This window comes from Neovison vison, chromosome 3 (assembly GCF_020171115.1).
Source record: "Neovison vison isolate M4711 chromosome 3, ASM_NN_V1, whole genome shotgun sequence".
NCBI lineage: Eukaryota > Metazoa > Chordata > Mammalia > Carnivora > Mustelidae > Neogale > Neogale vison.
This window is the reverse complement of record NC_058093.1, coordinates 162,946,975-162,967,706: the sequence shown is the minus strand read 5'-3', so window position 1 is coordinate 162,967,706 and position 20,732 is coordinate 162,946,975. Positions and strand designations below refer to the sequence as shown.

At 41.6% G+C, this 20,732-nt stretch overlaps 1 protein-coding gene across 2 annotated transcripts in view; it reads right to left on the bottom strand.

Annotated features, from left to right (window-relative positions):
• Window positions 1-20,732, bottom strand: part of KLHL14 (kelch like family member 14) — a 97,492-nt gene that overhangs the window by 60,765 nt on the left and 15,995 nt on the right. For both annotated transcript variants that reach the window (XM_044243203.1, XM_044243204.1), the window contains exon 2: window positions 8,541-8,662. In XM_044243203.1, the coding sequence (XP_044099138.1) occupies window positions 8,541-8,662 (122 nt within the window). The remainder of the gene's footprint in view (window positions 1-8,540; window positions 8,663-20,732) is intronic.

Sequence of the window (20,732 nt, the reverse complement as noted above, 5' to 3'; positions counted from 1 at the left end):
GTTTGTTTCCAGATCAAGATCAAGAACAAATGAGCCCGATACTGGAATGACTGTCCATCACTCAGAGATCATCACTGAACTTGATGATTTGTGGTGCTCTCCCTTGTGTGGAGGAGCAAGGGTACTTTGAGCATGGCCAGGAGAGTACGTGGAATATTTAATGTCCAGGAGGGCAGATTATAGTAGGCACACTGCGCTGCTCACCAGATACTTTGATTCTCTTCTTCCTGAACCCGGGGAAGATTGCGCTTCCCTGTCCCCTTAAAATGGGGTGTGGTCTTGTGACCGAGCATAAATGCTAAATGTCTCTTTTAAGTGCCAGTACAAGACACCAACAGCATATGCTCCCCGCATTGCGTTGATGGTAGAGATCCGTGTTAAGATACAGCCCCACACGCTTGGATCCCTGCCTGCCTCTGATGAACAGGTGTTCTCTGCCAACTCGCGTTGGACATGCAGCATGAATGAGAATTTTTTTTTTTGGCGTAAGACCCTGAGATTTTGGAGCTGTTTCTTACCACAGCATAATCTAGCCCAACCTGACTGATACACATGGCTTCATGCTAGAAATAGATAGAAATTTCATTCTGAATCAAAGGTATGTCTTCTTTCCCAAACTCCTGGTGATAAGAGCAGAAGCAAGATTTAATCTTTTGCTTTGCTCTGGTTATATGCAAAATAGACTAAAGTAGAATAAAAATTTTTTAAGGAACAACGATCTTCCCAATACTGAGCCTACACAACCTTATGGGTATTATTTGATTTAATTCTCACAATAACTCTAAGAGATGGGTAGAATTACATTTGCTTTGCAGGTGAGAAGGCTCAGGGTGAAAAAAAGCATACCAAGGTCTCAGTCAGCCAGTGCCTGGGGGTGAATTTCAATTTAGATCTCTCCATCCTGAAAGATGAGGTTCTGTGTGTGTGTGTGTGTGTGTGTGTGTTGTATGTGTGTGTAGGGGGTGGGTTTTGTTGTTCCATTTTTAACACTGCCTCAAAGTTAAAAATGTCAAGAAATTTGTATTAAATTATGGCTAGTCAATAATATTAAATGCAAATTTTATCACTTACATATCATAACTTGCTGTTTAGTCCATAAACCAAGATAATATTCTTAATCTCTAGGATTAGGATATTCATTCAATTAACCTATACTAGTTTTATTCTCTGAATGTGGTACTATGACAAGTATATTGGATCCATTTAGATTTTCATGAGTGAAATGGGTCAGCACAGATTACAACCCATTCATCTGCTTGGATTCTTGACTAATGGCACTTGCTGGTGAGACAGATTGGTGTGGTCCATGAGGCAGCACTGTTTGATGGAAATACAGAGACCAGTGTTCTGTTCCTCATCCTGCCACTAAATCATCTTGTGGCTCTGGGTATGACACCTTCTTTCAGTCACTTAAAGTAAAAGCCAAATTTGTGAACCTGCCATAGAGGAGCCTACACGGTCCGGTTTCTGCGAATGTCTTCCGTCCTGTGTCTTCTCTTTCTTCAGAATGCCAGCTCTTTGATTTTGGCCACGCATCTTCTTTCCACAGGGTCTTTGTACTCATTATTAACTAACTGAAACAATCTTCTTTTCACATCTTTACTTGGCTAACTGTCTCATCCTTCAGTTCTCAGCTCAAATACCTCTTGGATGGCATCCTCCAAGAAGGCTAAACTAGATCGGGTCTCTCTGTTACGAGATCTTACATACATACCTTTTACACCTTTCTGCCCTTCCTTCATATAACTATCACATTTTGTTATTATATATTGCTACCTGGGATTGTTTATTAATGTTGGTCCTCCCCCCAGCTCAAACATTGGTGAAGTCATGATAATATTTGCTTTGAGTCGGCCTCGTTTTCTCTGCATTGAGAACAACGGTCGCTACCCAGAAGATATCAATTACATTTACTGAATAAATGAAATTAATGTGTAAAATGAGAGGGCTGGGCAAAGAGATCATCTAATCTTCTAGGATTCACATTCATTGGCTTGGCCAGACTTAGTCTGCATTTGCCTAGGAATGACACAGAGCACATTTAAGTAGCAAATATGACTCATTCCCCCTGTGTACTAGACTCAGTAGCAAGTACCACAGCTTGTATGCAACAAAAGCCTCAGAATTATTTGTACACATGCCATTGTCTGGAGGAAAAAGCAACTTCTATATTCAAGGGAGGTATAAACCAGAAAGGAAGCCAACTAGTTTTTCCAGGCACCCAACTACCTTGAAATACAGTATTTTGGAAGTGACCACCACACATTTTTTTAAAAAAAAAAATCTATGAAAAATCCAGTAATGCACTGGTGCGTGAATACACAGTAGCAAATAATTCAAGATATATAGCAATGTGCAGCCATGGATCTCAAATTAGAATTGAGCTCATTGAAGGTAAAATTAGATGCTAACATATTTAAAAAGTCCAAACACAATTCTCTCTCCTTCTTCTTTGTCCAAAGTCATGGAAACAATCACTCTGTGAACTGAAATAAAAAGTTCCGGGCTAAGAAAGGACAACTGTCCTGCTATTGCATAAAGTTTTTAGATCACTGTGTTTTCACTAACACCTCTCAGTTCTTTCAGTTCTTTCTCTCTTTCTTTTTTTTGAGAGGGGAGGGGCAGAGGGAGAGGGAGAAAGAAAATCTTAAGCAGGCTCCATACTCAGCAGAGCCCAGTGTGGAGCTTGACATGGGGCTTGATCTCACAGTCCTGAGAGCAAGACCCTGAACACATGACCTGATTCAAAATCAAGAGTCATACATTTGACCGACTGAGCCACCCTGGCGCCCCACTCAGCTCTTACTTCTTCAATCGATCTTAACAATTCCGTGAATTAGTCCCATATAATATGGTTCTTGCTGACTCCTCCAGCCACACCACCTACTTTCCCAGCCTCAGACTCTCCTACAGATACACAAATTCATTTCAGTTTCTAGAAGGCACCAACTCTGTCTTGCCTTTTGGCATTTCCAGTACTAGATCTTCTTACTAAAATACTTTTTCTTACTAAAATACTTCTTTGCCTTGATACTTTCTATCCATTTTTTCAACTTTACAGAAGGTCACTTTGAGGAAAGTTTCCCTAACCTTTCATATTTGGGGTCTTTTTTCTCTGCTCACCCCCCCCCTGCCCCCACCAAGCACCCTGAGCTCTATTCCTTAACACTCCATATTGTAATTGCTTCCTTAGGTTCCTCAGAGGGGAAATGATCTTATGCGCATTCTAACCTCCCACACCCAGCACAGGGTGAGTATTCAGTAATTGCTTGTTACATGAAGGAATGAAGTCTGTAAATAAGTCTAAATTCTTCCCAGGCAGTTTCAGAATCATTCTGGAAACACCTAATTGTTTTCTGAGGTTCCCCTGCAATGAGAAATGCACTATGTATGGAATCTGCATCCCTATCTAGAAACGAAATTAAATAAAATTAATTTGTGGGGTTTAGGTCTAAAGATAATATAAATAAAGGAAACCCACAGCTATAAAACCCTCAATTGATTTACTTTTTAATTCTTTCTAAGTAAATAATCAAAAGAAATAATTATTAGCTTTGATTAACTTGACTTTCCCTCCAACATATATCCTCAAAGAAATAAAGTGAAGTCAAAAAAACAGAGGGGCCAAGGAAAGAAGTCCCGGTGAAAGGATCAGTGTGCAGACTTATTACTTCCTGAATAATCAGCACTTATTAGGTATCGGGTATGATCAAACCTGTGTTTATCTTTCGGAACTGAGTTTCACGGTCTTCTAGAGGATTTGCTTTCTTGGTACTATTCCTTTAACATTTAAGGAAAGTATATTTTATCTTATTTGTTTTAAAGATTTTATTTATTTGTCAGAGAGAGAGACAGAGAGAGCACATGCATAAGCCCGGGGAGCAGCAGACAGAAGGAGAAGCAGGCTCCCCACGGAGCAGGGAGCCTGATGCGGAACTCGATCCCAGGACCCCGGGATCACGACCATAACCAAAGGCAGATGATTAAACCGACTGAGCCACCCAGGCGTTTCCAGAAAGTATATCTTAAAAAAAGAACGAAGGGGCGCCTGGTTTGAGCAATTGATTCGGTTCAGGTAATGATCTAGGGGATGTGAGATCAAGCCCCTTGGCAGGGCTATACACTGGGCTTGGAGCCTGCTTGGGATTCTCAATCTCTCTTGCCCTCAACCATTCCCCACTCTTAAAAAAAAAAAAAAAAAAGAAGAAGAAGAAGAGTCCATCAGCGTCTGATCTTTGCGATTCTCCTAAAAGAAATCACTGACACCCAGACCCCAGAACCCTCCTGTGTGGGTGGGAACAAATTCAATGTCCTCCAGGGATCAGAGGAGTCTGTCCAGGACATCTCCACACAGTGGTTTCCTTTCTGTCCTGCCACTGAAAAATACACGGCCCCCAACTGCACTAACAGGAAGAGAACAGAGCCACAAGTCAACTGAAAGGAAGAGAGGAAAGAAGGCATTTCCCCCCACCTCTGGCAAAGGGACTGAAGGTGGCCAGAAGAAGGAAGATGCCTTTCTAAGTTAGTTCTTCTAATTTTCATCCTGACATTATTCAAGGGAAGTCGTCATGGGCACATGGAAGGACAGATCTTTGTTTTGAAGTCCTGTCCCCCCCATCACTCACGGAAAGTAGTAACAAGCCGCTAACGAGCAGAATGTCTCATCTGAAATGTAGGAGGAAGGAAGTCCGTCCCCAGGAAACGCCTCTCCCCACCAGTGAAGGACTTGGCCAGTGGTGAGCATGAGGAAAGTAGATGGCTCCTTCAGTGCTGTCTCTTGGTAGTGGGGTGCGGGTAGGGGGGGTTCGGGAACATAAAGGACTTCTACACGTGGACTTCATAAAAACTCTGTGTTATAAAATGTTATAAAAATGTCTAAAGCAGTCACGGGAATTGTTTCGTTTGATCTCTGCACCAAGGATTTAGGGTCTGCAAAGTGCAGGAGGCATGTTTTTTACACTGGCCATTTTAGTATTCATGTCTCCTGTACTGCTTTCTAATAAGTTAAGAATGAAACGGGAGACTGCGTGCAGGAGTGAGAAATTCAGGGGAAGCGGTGCTGTAAAATAAAAATGAACGCAAGTGCATCCCAACTTCCCTTCTGTTATTAACAGTCGAGAGAAAAACAATGCCAATTTTACTGTTACTACTTAACATTTTACACTGACAAGAGGACTTCACGGTCATTTTTACGTGTTATTTCCCAATACTTTTTCTGTGAGAGACCACGGAGCTCCGTCCTTATTCTCAACATTAATTATATAATGTTATATTAAATGATTTTTCCAAAGAGGCAGATAAAAATGCAATCTGTGTCAGCATGTTACCAATACAGTCTTTTCAGTGGGAGTAATTGTTCCCTTTGCTGTTTGGGTAGACCAGACCCCTGACTGGCTGGCAGTTGGATTTTGTTTTCTTTTAGGTCCTGTCGATCCACTTGCTCCCTTCTACTCACCCTTCTCCATTCAATTTATTATTATTTGTGTACCCCTTAAACTGTGATTCTAAAATATCACCTAATAAGGTAAGATCCGAAGAGAGTAAGGACTGCCTTTCCTTTGCATTCTTCTTTGTTATCCGATTCGTGTAAGCCATGTGGTTCCCATAACTGGGTTTCTGTGTGCCTGCCTGTGGAATGCCTTCTTTCTCGAAGGAGCGTGTTTATGAAACAGGCTGAGACATCTGTGTTCAAGCCACATGGGCAAAGGATTCTAAGAGTCAGAGGCTCTAGCTGAGTCGGGTTTTAGGTTTTTGCTAGTTAGTTTATTTGTCAGTTCGTACGGGGATAGCCATTTATTCATTAAGCAGACCCCAAGCCTGGCCCTGTCGGCTAGCATTAACTGACATTCACATCTCCCTGCCAGTAAGTTTAACGGTTCTTCAGGGGCAAAAGAATGACAGTGGGAAGCTCCGCAATCCCTGATGTTCTGATGTTTTGCTGGATTTAGGGAGAATTTGGATTTTTTTTTTCTATTCCAGTAAGAAACATTTCTTCCTTTATTGTTAGATGGCCCGAATAGCATGGAAATCTGTCCATGACCAGTCCTATTTATTAGCCAAATAAGATGCCTTAATTAAAAAATACACACACAGCAGAAATCATCCAGATAAACTGTCTGTCTCTCTCCAACAAACCTGGAAAATATGCCTTCACTTGGGGCCATGTTGTCACAGCCCAGCAGGTAATAAACTCTATTTTTTAAAGTACAAGTCCCAGGGAAATCAAGAGTGTAAGTGGAGTAGACATTTATTTCAAAGCTGTAAGCATGCCTGACTATAGAAAAGAGGTTCGAGATCTTTGAGTATGCTCCCATTATAAGAACTTTTCTATACATTCATGTCTTTATTTTCTTCCATTTCAAACCTGTGAATGGAGTCAACTGACCGTCATTTATCTCTCCTGCTGAGTCTGTAGATTACCACATGCAACGTAGGAAAACTACGGAAACTAGGTTCCTGGCTCCGGGACCTCGGGTCAGAGTGCTGTATCTATTGCCCTGTAACTGGTCTCCCCTCTGCATGGAGAGTTTGAGTTGACTGGCACCTCTAGGGTGTAAAGGTCCACACAGTCCTTGTCCTCAGCATGGTGGTGTTGTGATAATAATGGCCATGACACCTGCAGTTGGCTGAGCTCACACTATGGGCTAGATGACTTATAAACACAATTTTATTTAGAAAAATACTCCAGTGGTGCTGACAAAATGAAGAAGCCACGACTTGGGAAACTGACATGTCTGGATCAAGGTCAAAGACATGGGTTGGAACTCAGGTCTGACTGTTTCAAGTTTATGCCTTCTCACCACATCCTTCTAAGTGAAGGTAAAAAAATTTGAGCAGGGTGACCCTATGTTCCCATCTATCCCTGTTGTCCCAGCATAATCAGTAGGTCCCCATGTCATGCTCTGAAGTGTCCCTGTTTGGAGACTAAATGATCGCTCTGTCCCCAAATAAGCTTTCGAATGAACCTAAGACTTTTCTCAGAGTGTTATTCACGATGTTTTAGTTAATCCTCTTGCCTTTAACGAAGGGCTTCAAACCGGTAGCAAACTGGGCCTCTCCTGGTGTATGTGCGAAAGCAGAAGGGTTTGTGAATGCCTATCACTTCTTTTGCTTCTATGCCTCTGTCCTCTCTCTTCGGGAATCTTTGTCTTTCCTTTTTCTTCTCTCCTCCTAGCATCCGTGTCTTATTCTATGTAGGCTTTCTCTAGCCTACAGATTCTTTGGTTTTACTTTAAAAATACAGCTTGGTCACTCATTCAGATGTTCAAATCTCTATGAATGGTCCTTTTGTCAAAAAAGAGAGTGAAAACCATTTTAAGGATCTGTAACTTATTTTTCTTCCCTCCTTTTCCTTAAGCTTCCCGCTACTATCCCCCCACTTCTTCCACAGTGTACGGGTGTCTGGGGAGCTTCCTCGTCGCAGATCCTGGACGATGCTACCGGCGGTCTCACCGGGGTAAGCCAGCTCCGAAATGCAGTATTTCAAGCACCACCTCACATGTCTTTGCGTCTCTTCTGCTCTTATGGGCAAACTGTTGTCCTAGTCCTATTATTTTAAAGGGCTTTTAGTACGAGGAAAGGAAATGATTTTTTAAAAATCTGATAAAACATATAACCGCTTAAAAGACACACGCCAGGAGAAAATCTAACTTTCTCTTTTGTCGGTTTTAAATGTATGGCTTTGATTTATGGATCAAAATTACTCATTTATTATTTTATCTATACAGCTCTGGGCAATTTTGACAGTTAAAATTTAGTTTTATTGACCAGTGCAGCCACTGTGCCCACGAGGGGACCGGAGCACACAGCCTGCTGCACTCAAGAAATGATGATTTTTGATTCCATGACTGAGTCAGATTGGGAATCATAACCGATGTAACAATAAGTTCCAAATCTCACCGCCCAAGGCAAGAGGTTTGCTGTAAAACACAATCACCCTTTCAGGGGGGGCAGAAGAGACCATTGGGTGGAAGTTCGCAAGCACAGTGGAATGAAGCTGGCACAGGCCGCGGATGTCTGTCCATCCACACTGTGTGGCTGTTGCTACCGCTCTATCGAGGGTCGGGTTTCTCTAAGACCCAGTCCCACAGACTACAGGCAAATGAGCAGAAAATGTCTAAAAGGCAACATGAATGTCAGTTACAAAGACAATGAATGAAACACCCCTTATGATGTGAGAAAATTTACTGGGACTATTCACCAACGTTCCACTTTTGATAAGAAAAAAAAAAAAAAAAAAAAAAGAACGGAGGCATTTCTTTTGGAACATCTCTGTGACCCACCCACTCTGTGTCACAGAGACACCAACTCTCACAGGACTTTGAGGCCAGTTTCATTTAGGCCCGTTCGTCTACCAAATGGGCCACCTCTGCAATGTTAATTTAGTCTTTTACTCCAAATCCCCTATGATACATAAACAGACCTCCAAAGGGTAACAAATCAATAAAATGTCTAATTTGATTAGCCATGTTTTCAAATTCATGGAGACAGCTCTAAGCGGAAATAAATAGGTGGGTAAATAAAGAGAGAAGGCCACTCACTTGTGAGTATTTTCCATGTCTTCTTTTCATCATCGTAGTACTGAACCAAGTTGCTGGGGAGCCGGTCCGGCCCGGGAGGCAAACCTCCGACCAGTAACAGCATTTTCTTGTTAGAGCGAATTCTTCACCCAAAACAAAAGAGGAGATGAATAACCACATTATTGTAGAGCCTTTTTAGTGGCGACGAAATCATAACCATCAAAAGAATGTTCCTTGCTTGCAGATTTCTATTTCATTTTTTCCTGTTTCTTCTCCCATTCATGTCTCAACAATTTTTTTGAACCAAGCAGAAAAATGATCAGAAGAGCAGCATATCCCCATACTCATGGAATAATAGGCTCCCTTTATGCAATTTGTTAGAGGTTCATTCTAGAACGACCTTTTTCTTATATTATCCCTTTAAATCATCACTCTTTACAGCTGAGTACACATGAAATGCTCTGGAGTTGTACTAAGGTTAAGCATTAAAGTTGCATGTCAAAAATCGTATTAGTCAAAATCATTATTATAAGCCATTCTCCACTCAAAGAACCTTGAAAAAATTAAGGTTATGCAGAGAGTTTGTGAGCCAACTCTTTAATCACCCAGGGAACTTCGAATACCAGTTTGGTACAATTAGTTAGCACAGGGCTAACTGGGGTAGGTTAACCAGTACCAGGGAGACTTTTTGTTTGTTTAATTTAGCTGAGACTTCTGCCTTCACTCCTTTCCAGCGCCCGCCCCCTCCCTTTCCTGCCCCAGCACCACCCCCACGCCCCCATCCCTGGGCACCACTGGCGACACAGCAGCACCAATTGGTAAAAATGAGACTGTGAGGTTGTTTTGAGCCTCCCCAGAGTGGAGCCCTGCCAATGCTTGCCACTGATCCAGCGGCATGAACCTGCTCAACTGTGCAAAGTCACTCTAATTCCCTCCCTCTGTTTTTCTACCTTCTCCCCCAGGGGGCAACCACTGAAAGGAGTGACTACCCACCCATCAAGAGCTGGCAATTCGCTGCTATTAACCGTGACTGTGATTCCCAGTCTGCCTGGCAGCTCCTGAGAACAGGCCTGCAACGTCTCATATGCAGTAAAAGCTGTAAGATGCACCCTGGCCGGCACACTCGACCTGATGGATGTGCGATCCTCGGGAAGGCTAATGGATTGAGCACACTTGCGATTGGCGCGGGGACGGGAGGCCCAGACCCCCACGAGGGGCCTGCTGATTTAACGGTCGCTTTACATATAATTGAACTTTTCATTTACCTGAAAGGCGGAAGGTGGTGGAAGAAAGGGAACGACCATGACGGAAGGAAAAAACTCAATAAATACAAAAAGGTCCCTCTTAAATATGATCGCGACCCACCGTGGGGGCTCTGAATCTGTTAGGACACATTCAGCCCGACGTTCAGATTCCAGGACGCTTGGCAAAGTATGCCCTTGTGGAGAAGCACTGTTTGTTGGTTAAGAACCTAACATTCGGAGAGTTAACTTAATACAGTTAATGACATTTCCATGTGAAGGAAGGGAACAGGAGAATTCCTTTAATGAAACTCTGGTGCCAGTGAATGCATTGTCTATGCCTCAGTAGAAAAAATGCCTTCTGGAGAAACCCCTATCAGGGAATTATGGAGAGGGGGAGCTGGACTTCCAGAAGGATGCCTAATGTAGTATCAGTTTGCAATATCGATTTTGTCATGCACAAAAAGCCCCCTTGCTTCTTTGAATTTAAGGTACTTTGGAACTGTACAGATCAGTGGTTGGGAAACAAAACCGGAATCCATCGGCAGAGAGCTCCATACTTTGAGGATTTTGGTGATTGGGGTGGTTTGCTAAGAGGGGTGATGGAAACTCGGTGTCGTAAGTAGCTTTCTATTAATTTGAAATGAGAACATACGTCATTGATGTTCTTTGGAATTTCCTAAATGCACGGTTACAGGACTGATAGAGGACTATTTTATTGTTGTCATTTTAATCCAAATAATCAACCATTCCGTGAGTCTAAGACAAGTCAAGATGAGAGCAAGTACTCTTTTTCAGGCCGCTGCTACTGGGTACCCTGTGGAGACTTCTCCTGTTCAGAGAGAAGGTGCCACTGTGTGGTTGTCTTGCCGTGACAACTCTACCTGCTGCCAGACTGCGGAGGCCGCAGACAAGCCAGGCCAATACCTATGGTTAGACGGGAGAGGAAAGGACTCAGGGCAGTGATAGTGGGACCGAAGCAATCTAATTCAATCTCTGTTTTGACATTTAAATAAAGGTACTGCTTTTAAAACGTGTTTCATGAATGACAGATGGAGAGGAATGAATGACTTAATGATGCTGGTAAGGTTGTTTCATTAATTGATAAGGCCAGCTTCCTGGGACAAATCCACATGGGTGATTTTCAAAGGCAAATGAGATGGACCATCTCTGGAGATGAGGACAGGAGCTAGAGTCTTTGTTCTCTCTGCCCAAATAGCCATTCTCTGCCATCTGTCCTCTAAGAACTGGCCGGAGACTACCAATACCTAAGCCATTGAACAGTTGGCAAACGGAAACAACCTTCACCCCTGCCAACAGTGAGAGGATTCAGAGGGCTAGCTCGCATAGCAGCCACGAAAGCCTCCACATAAACTAAGATAAATCTCTAAACCATCCAGCCTCCTCAGGGAATGTGATGAAGAATTACATGGAAGGAAAGGAAACTCTACCTTCCTTCTTCATTGGTTGTGTGTTTTCTGTGGAGGAACCGTGTTTTAAGGTCATGATGTATGGCCTTGTAGTGAGCGAAAACACATTTTAAATCTTGCATTCCTATATTCGTATTATCATTCATTCAACTTAGTAAGGCATTTCCCTTAGATTATTTTGTTTCTAAAGCTTGTGTCACTCAATTTTCTAACTCTGTATCAACATTACTTAAGTCTAAATAAAGTTTAAAACTACTTTGTGTGGGCGCCTGGGTGGCTCAGTGGGTTCAGCCTCTGCCTTCAGCTCAGGTCATGATCCCAGGGTCCTGCAATCGAGCCCCGCATCAGGCTCCCTGCTTAGTGGGGAGCTTGCTTTCCCCCTCTCTCTGCCTGCCTCTCTGCCTAGTTGTGATCTCTCTCTGTCAAATAAATAAATAAAATATTAAAAAAAAAACTAATTTGTGAAGGTGAATCACATAGAAACCAAAAATAGAATAAAGCATGTGAGAAGTAGTAGAGGACAGAAGAAAGAGAGAACACATAGACTCACAGAACACATGTGCCTTTCTCCCCATTTCCTCCATTGACTGTCAAAACAGCCTTAAAGCTATAGAAATAACTCCATTTTAAAGAGACGTTACAAGGCTCCCATAGTAAAATAAAATGGAATAAAGAGTGTTCAGACTCTGGCCTCTTAATGCTACCAGGCCTATGATCTTTCTAAAATTCAGATTTATTTTTTAAATTTTTATTTCACCATAACTACTAATTAAATCCAGATGGGGGGAAAAAAGATCCAGATGACCAGGATTCCAGGGTTAATTTTCTTTTCCTTTTTTTTTTTTTTTAATTAAGATTTTGTTTATTTGAGAGAGAAAGAGAGAGAGAGAAAACCAGCAGGAGGAGGGGCAGAGAGAGGAAGAAGCTGACTCCCCGCTGAGTGGAGCCCACCATGGGGCTTGATCCCCTACAACCCCCCCACACCCCCTCTACACCATTCCCCCCACACCCTACCCCCACCCCCCCACCCACTATCATGATCATGACCTGAGCTGAAGTCAGATGCTCAGCTGACTGAGTCACCCAGGAGAGCCCTTCTAGGACCAGTTTTCTATTCAGCAGAATAGTTTTGTATAAATTACTTGGCTTTTTGGAGCCTCTGTTTTCTCATCTTTAAATAGATTGATAGTATCTGACTTGCCTCTTCAAGGGGTTGTCATGAGGATTACATAAAATGATAAAGTGAAAGTTCTATGTAAACTCTAAGGGAAATTATTATTAATCTGTAGATATTGGCAATACAATATGGGCTTCGTTTAAACATACCAAACCTGATGAAATAGTTAAAAAAGAAAAGTAATCTTTTCTACTGAGATTCTTGTTGAGTTCATGTATATAAATACAAGCTAATTAAGAGGACTTCACTACCCAGTTGTTATCTTATATGTTCTTAGAAAATTATCACTTTAATCATATCGGATATCTTTGAAGCCTTATTATAAGAAAATACGCATTTGGACATTACATAAAACTGAACCTTTCTGGATCCAAATAAAGGGGACTAACAGAGATTACTCTGTATTTCTTATTTCTTAAGAATAAAACAAATGAGAAAACATCACATATTTTACTTTAATATATATGCAATGTCAACTATTCAATTACTCCTAGAAAGTAATACACGTGAATAATTCCTGTGGAAAAGCTTCCATTCTTTTTACCATGTGCAATTATAATAGTGACACTGACAATAATGACAGATAATAATGAATGTGTATTGGATATTGGAACCTCTGATTATCATGCTATTTATTTGATGTGTGTGAGCTTCAATTTGAAAACACCATGATAAAAAAGATACCCTGTGAACAAGAAAAGTAAAATTAGGAGATTCTGAATTAACTTGCTGAAGGGGGTTTCAATTATTCTTTCCTAAATGATTCCAGCAGAGCCTTACGGTTTAATTTTAGATTAGGAAAAAAATCTACAGGTGTAGTTCTTTCGCAATAATTAGAGTTCCTTCAAATGGCTATCCTGTATACGTTTTAGAAGCTCTTTATATAGGGAACCGATTTAGCCAAGGTGAATATGATCTCTTCCAATCTGTTAATACTTTAAAATACTCCTTTTTACTCTTCAACTTAGCACCATCTAGACCAAAGTCATTTTTTCCCCCAAAGTAACGTATTTAAAAGACAAGGAATTAGAGACAAAGAGCTTAGTATGTCATGATTAATAACGTTATTTAGATGCCTTTGATTTGGCTTCCCAGATTCTTGCCTAGAAAAATAGAAGGTTAAAAAGGCAATGGAATTTGAAGGTCTCCTTTGTTCCATCTCAGTAGTTGCCCAACATTTACCATGTGTCACATTTGTGCGTGTGTGTGCGCGCGTGCGTTCACATGCGCGTGTGCGTGCGTACGTGCGTGTACGCCTGTGTGCTCGCGTATGCATAGGTACTTTAGTTCCCGGGATGAATGACTGAAGGATGACCTAAAACCTCCTGGTGTAAACAAATTTTTCATCATACTGGTGTTCTAAGTACGGTAAAGTCTCATTTATTTATATTTCAGTGGTTTGGAACTTTAATAATTGGGAAACAGGCCAGATAAAATTTACCTTTCTATGATACATGGAAAAAGTTTGCACTAACTAGATTGCAAGGAGAATTTTAACCTGTTGAAGGAATCAGGTGGTCTGCTGGCACTTTAGAATGACCTACATACATTTTACAGATCACAGATCTTTTTCATTTATTTCTTAAGGAAATCATTCTGCAATCTTATAAGAATCATTAAATCAGCGAATTAGAAGAGAACTTTGAAGTAATCTAGTTCAGTGACCCCCCAAGCCTGGCGAGTGACCAGGATCATCTGAGGGGATTACACAATTCAGATTTTTGATACAGATTCTCAGGTCCCCACTCCCAGAGATTATGATTCAGTTGGGATGATGCCTTAAAAATTAACACGGTTTCACAGTTTTCCAGTTGATTCTAATTAGCATATAGCCAGGCTTGTGTTAACTGACTTGTCCCTCTCCATAATGTAGAGATCTTTTTAGTATTTTTTTCCACAGGTAATTATTCTTATCATTTTGGCAATTTATAACAAAATGGACCTTGGTTTTTCAAATCCATTTGAAATATGGTTGAAAGATGTTGGACAGTTGTGTTAAATATATTTTTTCTCTTTACTCTGAGCTGAAAAATCTGCCCAAGTTTTCTAGAAAAAAAAAAAAACAGCAAGTGCCTATCTCTGAGTCACGGCAGCACCTTAAATATCGCAAGATAGTTACCGTATGTCTTCTTTGTCGAAAATCCTCATTTCTTTCTGAGAAAGTTTCCATTTTCCCTACCGTCATACTCACTTCCTTTGAGAATCTCTAGACTTTCACTGTCCCCTTTTAAAGACGTGATCAGAATTGTGCACAAAATAACAAATATGATATGTGATACAATGTATATGTGTATATATGTAAGTGTATATCTATAAAATCTATATTTTAAGGCTTTCTAAAATTACAGTAGTCTTTTAGCTGTTATAGTGCAGGGTCGGGTTCCTCTTCAGCTTCCAGAGGACTATGAATACAGATTAAAAAAAAAACAAAAACAAATGTTTTCAAGCCAGGTTTCTTCTGGTTAAATATTTTAAACATCAACATGTGACTATTTTTAAATGTTTTTATATCCTCTACTGATTTAGATATTTTGTTTCTTTCACTTATAATTTAGCAGTTATTAACTGAATTCCTACTATGGTCCAGGTATGGTTCTAAACACTAGAGTCAACGGTGGGACCAAGAGGTATAAATTCCTTGTTCCTCATGGCACTTACTTCCATTCTAGAGGGGACATCTACTGGAAACATGAGTCTAGAAGCAATTAAGTTGTATAGGGTGTTAAGTCATTAAGGGTTAAGTTGTTAAGGGTGTAATTCCAACAACTTGGGGAAGACCCCTGGCTTCAGCTTTTTTTTTTTTTTAAGAGAGTGAGCAAGTGAGCAGTGAGAGGGGCAGAGGGAGAGGGAGAGGGAATCCTAAGCAGGCTCTCTGTTCAGCACAGAGCCCAACATGGGACTCAACCCACAACCCTGAGGTTACGACCTGAGCCCAAACTCAGCCTGTACTCAAAGGACTGAGCCACCAGATGCTCCTGGCTTTAGCTCTTTTGAGATGAATGACCTTGGGCTAGGCTCTTTTCCCTTTTAAACCTTATTTATAAAACAGGGATAATGATGGAGTCAAGGCACAGGGTTTTGTTTTGTTTTTTTTTTTTCATTAAATTAAATAATATTCGCAAAGCATTCATAATATTGCTAGGTAAGTGCTATCATTACCATCCTCCTCCTCATTGCCATTATTAGCGTCAGCTATCTCTTTGTGTAATTTGCAGGTTTGACAAGCTAGTGGCGTATATCCCTATCTCAGTTTTATTACTTAAAAATAATAGTGCCACATTGCCATTGTTTACGTATTTTAATTATCCTAACTTGTTCTCTCTGAAACAATACTGACTCCTTGGGGTTTTTACTCTAGAGCTTCTCATATACAGTCTTTAAGAATATATTGTCTTTTTTTTTTTAATATAGATATTTGATGGAAAAGCTAAGCAGTTTTGAAGTGGCAAAGTAAATTGTAGTAGATAATCATTGTCCCTTCCTCTAAACACCCAGTTAATTTTTTTTTTAAAGATTTTATTTTATTTATTTGACAGAGCGAGATCACAAGCAGGCAGAGAGGCAGGCAAAGAGAGAGGAGGAAGCAGGCTCCCTGCTGAGCAGAGAGCCCGATGCGGGCCTCCATCCCAGGATCCTCATGACCTGAGCCGAAGGCAGTGGCTTAACCCACTGAGCCACCCAGGCCCCCAACACCCAGTTAATTTTAATGTAAGAGTCAGCCAGGCCTGGATTTAAATTTTCTTTCTGCCACTTCATAGGTTTATATCCTTGGGCTGATATTCCGTCTCTTTAAGTCTTAGTTGTTTCATCTGTAAAGTGGGGATGTTGTGAGGGTTACGTGCAATGGAAAAATGAATGGTTGCTACTTGTGAATAAAGCCACCTTCCAGAGCCAGTCGCTTTAACAAATGGAAAGTACTTCGTGCTGCTGCTGCCTCCTTGGAGATGAGTGCCTCTGCTCAGTGAAAGGAGAGAACACCGGGTACCTCCGACATAATCCAGTGCAGAGAGGCTGGAGAAGATCGGAAGGCGTTATGACTCAATCCCATCATTTTCTGATTTCAATGGGCTTCACAAAGCCTATGATGGCTTGGCATTTTACACAATCAGTGAGTGAATGGGCAATTTCACATCCAGTCTGGGAGGCAGGAAAAGCCAGGGAGACACAAACTCCTAGGGATTCGCAGATGTGATGATGGGTTTTGGATTTCCATAGACCATGAGATTGGTGGGGTTTGGAACAGTTTTACCAGATCTGGGAAGACCACCAGCAGACACTTGGGTTGCATATGGAAAAGATTTATGTAGTTCCCATGGTAATCAATCAATAAATGGTAACTATTATTATCATTATTATGCATAATTATTAACCTTACCAATCATTCAAGTGAAAATCACTCATTGGAATTTGACTTTTTCTGATATTGCTTAGAAGGCTTTCAGAAACCATAGGTTATATTTATAAATAGAATCTTTACTGCATGAGTAAGTTTCACAAAAATATAAAACCATTGGGTTTCCTACGATGGTATGGACTCAGATCTCATTAATAATTTCAACCTGCCCATTCCCTGGGCTGCAATCTCTCTCTGCTAAGGATGTCGCCAAACCTTATCAAAGTCACCAAGTTTTACGATAATCTTCATTCTTCTTCCATTTTCTTGCTATCTTCAATGTTTTGCTAAGTCCTATAGGATCCTAGAGCCATAATGTTTCCTTAGCTTATCTCTATATTCCAGTCGAACTGCTAATATCCTGAATCTGCCGGGTCGGCTCTCTCCTGAGCTGATGGAGGGGTGGTGTCCCTGTTTTTTGTGCTTCTGCTTCCGTTGACTCTACCCTCCATAACTTTGTCAAATGAGTTTCAGCAAAGTCTGGTGTTACTGGTCAACTTCAGTCCTCTTTTTAAAAACTATCAAAGAGTCCCCCCTGTTACCTATCATTTATGAGGTGCACATTCTCCCCACATTATAACTTCCATTTTCTCACTCTGTCTCTCTCACAGGTAAATGCCTTGCTTGCAGTTCTTTTCAGGGATAAAAGAGTTTCTGAGTTAAGGTCTGAAAAAACTTGAAAGAGGAATTTCAGATGGAAACTGCTTAGACCATGGGGAAAAGTAAGCAGAGGAAGATCCTGAATGGTTGGCCAGGAGGAGACTTTGAAAATCAGTTAACCTTTCCTAAACTTCCACCTAGAATGGTACCCAAAATTCCCCAGAGGAGAGCTGCTACCCTTTTCTTAAATTTTTCCAGAGAAGTAAACTCCCTTGAGAATTTGTTCCAGCTGATATGCTGTTGTATTTAGGTTTCTTTATCATAGCTGCTCTTGGTAATTACACAGCAGCCTTCATCGGAAGAGCCTTTAAATAGACCTGATAATGCCTCTCTGAGGTAGGTAAACACAAAGTATCATTATCCCCATTTAACAGATGAAAGAATAGAGGAAAAAGGGCTTGGGCGTCTTTTCCAGTGCCTCAGGATGGGTTTTATTTCCTCTATCTCACAAAGGAAATGTCTCTAGGGTTTTCTCGCACCCCCTTTCTGTGATTCTCAGAGTCAGGAATAATTGGAAATGCCTTAGCTTCCAATCTACTGACACTGGAGCTTCCCCACTTCCTACCACCACAAGCCTGGCTATGCGATGACCGGAGAATGGTCAGTCATATACAATATTCAATTTTTGTAAGATGGAAGTAACTTGATGGTTTGTCTGGATCATATCGTAAAGACAATTCATGCTCAATGAGAAAAATTCTGACTAGACTGAAGAGCAGAAAGGATTTAGTATACAGTAGGTGGTCAACAAATGCTTCTTGTATGAATGAAGAAGTGATAAAAGAATGAATGGGTGAAAAGAGTCACTGGTAATCCCACCTTCAAAAGATCATTACTGACTCTTTGTCATCCTTTTTGTTTGTTTTGGCTCATTTGTTTTAAGGTTCAGTTAGTGAGTGTGGTGGTGAGGACACCAGAAGGCAAAAGTGGAAGAGGAGAAGCCGTAGTTTCTGAACTGTAAGGCAGCAGAGTCAGAGGGTAATACTTTGGGCAACAGTCTTATTGACAAACACCAAATCTAACCTGCCACCTTTACTCTGCCCCACCCCAATGCTTTTGTCTTTTATGCCCCCTTGAGCAGGTGCAAATAATCAGGCTCGCTGTCAACCCACCACCACATTCATGATTTTTATTGGCTATCCCTGTTTTTCTCTTTGCTCTTCAGGATTATTATTGTCTCACACAATGGGAGCTACCCAAGATAGAAAGTTTACCACACACTATGATATTATTTAATATTTTGTTTAAAACTGCTCCCTTAAAAAAATGAACCCCATTCTGTCTTAGTGGTTCCCAGTGCTGTGAGGCTCTTTGGGATCCCTTGGGAAAGCTTTTACAAAGTATTTAGGATGGGACAAGCTCTCAGAGACTCTGGTTTAATGACTGAGAGGGGGGCCCAGCGCTGGGTTTTTTTGCTCTTTTTTGTTTGTTTCCTTGTAAGCCTTCCATGCGATTCCACTGTGCAGGCAATATTGAGAATTACTGCTCTAAGCAATCATATTTATGACTTACGGACTTCACAGGTTAATTGTTTATTTCTAATACATGCTCAAACTGAATCTAATCCCTAACTTAATTATTACAATAAATTTAAAAATGTTTTTTTTGTGTGCTATCTGAAATTGTCTCCCATCCTACCCGAGGAAGGCAAACATAGTTGAGGACACACTATAACAAGCGGAAGAAGCCTGGACTTTAAGATCTGAACCTCTGAAAACCATCTTGCGTTCCACCTCTGCTATCGCTTACGTCCGGCCGTGAGGACGTCCACTCTTTCTGGACCACACCTTTGCACACCACAATTCTAAGTATCTTCCCGTCCCCTCACTCCTTGCCTGAGCCCCTGTAGCATGCCGGGGTCTTCCGTGATTTCTCCCTGGTATGTACGAATTCCAGGCGCTTAGGAAATGTGACTGCGTCTTCCTGTATGTGGCTGGGGCAGTCTGCCGCTGCTTTTGCCACTCTCTCCAGGGACCAAAGCGGTAGACTGGCTCATGATGGGAGAGGTCGATGTGACAAGAAAGCTTTCATCTGAATCCAAGAAACGGAGGCCTCTCCTTTGGATCAAAAGCCTTCAGGGCCACAAAAGGGCCATGTTTATACTGTACAGAGCACTTCACACTCCATCCGTGGTCCTCTGCTTCCTGGGGGACCATGGCTCCCGGCCAAGTTTATACTCACTGCCTTTCCCCCCCTCCTTCCACACCACCCAGATTAAAGCTTCCTTTAGTAACTAGAAGCAGTTGAATATCTTCTTTGCTTGATTACCTATATAATCCTTAATTCTAATACCTAGTACTTAGTGCCTTTCTTCTGAAGAGCATAAATTGCAACGGAAATAGCATCTCATTAATCCTCCCCGCATCCCTGTGAGGAAGTTGAGTGGCAAGTATTACCTCCTGGACTAATCCTCACGCCTGCAAGTGGGACACGGGATCTCACCGCTCACTAGCACAGATGCTTGCTACCGAACGGGCTGGCAGGGACAACCAACGTTTGTGCGATAGGAAAAAGCTCTTCTCCTAGTTCAAGAGAGAAGTGGTTCTCCGCACCCTGTCACAAAGGAGCCACTGAAGCTCTGTGCAGCTTGGTGACAAAAGGAGATAAAGCAGCACTCCAGCGTTAGTGACGGACTCATAAGTAATGCCCGTCTTTGAACTCCTAATAAAGCTCAATTATTAGACTACGCTGCCCCCTGAGAACTAATCTCATTATGGAGACTTCTCTCTCTCCCTTTCTCTCTCCGAGTGCCCATCTGGCCGGCTTTTCAAAAAGATAAGAGTGACTTCCTGACCTGGGGAGACTGATACCTGCTGCACAAGAAAAAGTGCAGAAAGACACGAGATCACAGAATAACATTGAACATTCAAGTTCAGGATATCACATACTACGCTACCATGACTTGTCACTGAGGGTCTAGGACACAACAGTCAAAATCAATCTATTAACAGAATCAGCATCCCAAAGAAAGTCCAGCCATTCTGGATGACGCTGAGGGGAACCATGGCCAGATCCTACCTCCTGATCTAGAGCCTGGTTTTGTCCATTACTCTGAACTCCAGGGAGAGATTTCTCGTGGGGAAACTAGAAAGCTCGTTCTGAGGAACCGGAGCCAGCCTCCTGCCAAGCAGGCTGTTTCCAGTTGGAGAGTCACTGCAGGAGTGGCCATGCAGGAAGACAGTGAGAAAAGTTAGTTAGTAACTGAATATATCATTCCAGGCTGCTCTTGGAATATTCATGGCAATAAATTAGTGTCCATCTTCAATTCAAGCAAAGGGAGTTGCAGCTGATACCTTCTGAAAGGGCCCAGAA